The sequence below is a fragment of the Corythoichthys intestinalis genome, chromosome 6, assembly GCF_030265065.1.
Source record: "Corythoichthys intestinalis isolate RoL2023-P3 chromosome 6, ASM3026506v1, whole genome shotgun sequence".
In the NCBI taxonomy this organism is placed as follows: Eukaryota; Metazoa; Chordata; class Actinopteri; order Syngnathiformes; family Syngnathidae; genus Corythoichthys; species Corythoichthys intestinalis.
The window spans coordinates 51,954,006-51,957,157 of record NC_080400.1 but is presented as its reverse complement, the minus strand read 5'-3'; the positions used below and the strand labels follow the sequence as shown (position 1 = coordinate 51,957,157).

At 35.9% G+C, this 3,152-nt stretch overlaps 1 protein-coding gene across 1 annotated transcript; it reads left to right on the top strand.

Moving 5' to 3' along the window:
- Positions 1-320: 320 nt before the first annotated feature.
- Positions 321-1,175, top strand: LOC130917110 (coxsackievirus and adenovirus receptor homolog). The gene has a single exon (XM_057838197.1). The coding sequence runs from the start codon at positions 321-323 to the stop codon at positions 1,173-1,175; it is 855 nt and encodes a 284-aa protein (XP_057694180.1).
- The last annotated feature ends 1,977 nt before the right edge of the window (positions 1,176-3,152 follow it).

The following is a 3,152-nucleotide window of genomic DNA, read 5'->3' as shown; positions in this document are numbered from 1 at the left end:
AATCATGCAAAAAACATGTTATTGTGGCAGTGTTTGTGTTTTCCATTTATTTTAACACTTGGGGAAAAAAAAATGCTGTCTTCAATTGTATAGTTTTTATTTAAAGAGTAAACATGACTGATTGAAAACATTTAAACTTGGATCGAGATAAAATACATTTAACTGATGTCAGTGTTATTCTGTTTTCCATTGTTTTTTACATTTATAATGAAAACATGATTGCTGATGTGAAGTCTATGCTTTAGTGATAGAAAAAAAAAATCCTAAAATGTGTTTGATTAATTCCAGTATGTTTTTGTCTTTTACTTGCAGGTGTATACATGGCGATGATGTGGGACTTCCTTTGGCCTTCTGTCCTCCTGGGAGTGTTTTTCAACATTTGTCCAGCATGCCCTCTGGAAATCCAGAAGGAAATGAACCACTACTACGTCGCCAGGGGGTCAAGTGTCCAGCTACCCTGTGTGTTCACTCACACCGTGGACTCTCAGCAGTACACGGAGGTCTCGTGGAGTATTGAGTCTGCAGACCGAGAGGAGCAACCCATCATTTGGTTTACTGGCGGCCGCTTGTATTCCGATTTGTACAAACCAATGGAGGGGAGGGTCCACTTCACGTCAGCCGATCCCCAAAACGGAGACGCGTCTATCATCATCAAAGATGTACGTCCGTCAGACACGGAGATGTACCGCTGTCTGGTGAAGAAGTTACCAGAACTGGACAAGAAGATCTTAGACCTGACAGTCATAGAGGCACCCAGTCAGCCTCTCTGCAGTGTGGACGAAGAAGACAACAGTATGACGCTGAAATGCAGCTCTCTGCAAGGCACCCCACCTTTGCATTACATCTGGTCCAAGTCCAGCGGAAATAAGGTCTTGCCTCCTCAGGCCACTGTGGACCCCACAGGAGCCACCTTGCATTTCAACATCACCGAGCGGGAGTGTGGAAGCTATCGCTGCACGGTGGAAAGTATGGTGGGCACCAAACACTGTGACCTTCACCTGGACTGTTCACTGCCCCAGGACAACAGTGTGAGCAGTCCACGATTGCTGACAACCACTGCAGTCGCTGCAATCGTTGTCACTATCACCACACTCTTCATTGTCATAGTTGTCCTTGCCATATTCCTCTACCGCAAACGAAAAGAGCAACCCCAGGACTTTGAAATGGAAAAATAATTCAATGTTGTTCATTTGTTAATGTTTGATAAAAAATTGTTGACATTGTTATGTTAAGTCTTTTACCACAAAGGCATTTTGATTTTTCAGCATTATCTCACTTTAATCTCACTTTTGAATCTAATAAACAGGTTCTATGTTATTTCTAGTATGTCGGTTGTCTTTTTTTTTTAAATACATATCTAAATGTTGAAATTGACAGAAAACTGAAAGGTTACACTTAGGGTTAAAAAAAAAAAAAAAAACACATTTTGTAAAGTAAAAAAAACATCAACTTTATTTCAACACCTAAAAAAAAGTAAATAAAATAAAACGCTGTAGCAGCAGAAATTATGGTGGAGTTCACCTTCAAATAAAGAATATTTACAAACAAACGCTGTAGTAAAGCATAAAGACAGGTGATACCACACTGCTTCAAACTTATATTCCTCGTAATATTTGAAAAATTAGTTAAATTAACTAAATTAAATCTTGACTTTAATAATATATGCGCCACACTGCCCCAAGGAGGCCAGACTCCCACACAGCAGCAAATCAGTAGTTATTTTTTAAATTGTTTTATATTTCTATTATTAAACATTAGTTTCAAAAATAATTTATTAAAAACCTGAGGCTACACTCACTCACTTGACACTCTTGAGCAAAAAATTGGGTCTACCGCAAAAACAGAAAGAACATACCCATTTTCCTGGTGTATTCATCATCTTGTATTGAGGGACTTTTTTTTTTTATCTTCAAATTGTTCAAATTTAGCTGATTAAAAGGTGTATCTGTCATTTGTTGGATTATACATGAATTGTTTTTTGACCAAACATGAGTAAAAAAAAGAAAAAAGTTTGCTACTGACATTATATTTTTAAACTGGATATAAAAAGTCCTCCATGTCTGATCAAATGTATTTGTTAAATAAAAAGTGAAACTAATTATTTAAAAGTGTTCACGATTAATATGTCCTATAACCTGCAAAATCAATTAAGAAAAAAAGAGGGGAAGTTAAAAAAATCATTAAAAACAAAAAAGTAGTAATATTGTGGTTTCCCAAGTGTGCACATCCTATAACTGTCCAGTGAATGTGGCCAAAAACCGATGAGATTTTAACTCGTAGAATGGAAAGACAGAACTGCAATCATATAGGCTTCCTCTAAATGATTCCAGATAAAATTCCGTTATCCTCAAAGAATTTTCCACTGGAATTTTTTTTTACCTCCGTAGAAACTTGAAGATTGTGTGCTAGTACTGCCATTCAATGTAAACTCTTCATAATTTCCTCCACATTATCTTAGACAAGTGCTTCTCAATTGTTTACTGTTACGCCCTCCTCCAGGATGACTAAAATGCTTCGCGCCCCCCCAACTCTCTGCTACCACTGCAAATAGTATCATTTGTTCATGAAATTATTATTACTTTAAGTGCACCTCTGCATAACGTTGTGTCCTTTTTAATTTTAAAGAGTGAAAGGTAACATCGATCAGCTTAAATAAGCGTATTATTAAATAATAATAATAATGTAATTTTGTTTGTAACAGAAAAGTGCGTTAATTTGCCTGAATTAAAAAAAAAAAAACACATCTGAACTGTAAAAATACACTCAATGTACATTTTTGACCATTTGATACTGAAAAATAAAATGTAATAAAATCAATAAATAAAAATAAATTCAAATTGATTAGCAACATTAACTCATGACGATAATATGCCAAACAATTTGACCGAACAAACAAAAATTAATAGAACAAAAAAGACAATGTCATTGGACAGAGGGACAGTTTTTATTTTTGCTGCAGGCGGTGTAAGCTTCTTTGCTATGCATAACAACAATGTGCGTTAGTTGATGCTGGATTTGAACCCACTTTTAATCAACATTGTTGTGATTGAGGGCGGTGAATATAAATATGACCTGACTGGCAATGTTTGTAATGAATGCAGCATCCTTTAATGAAAGTGCTATTGTTGTCTATTCATGGGTGCTCTCTATGG

Coding starts and splice junctions, on each gene's coding strand:
- LOC130917110 (XM_057838197.1), top strand. CDS start 321: ATGGCGATGATGTGGGACTTCCTTTGGCCTTCTGTCCTCCTGGGAGTG.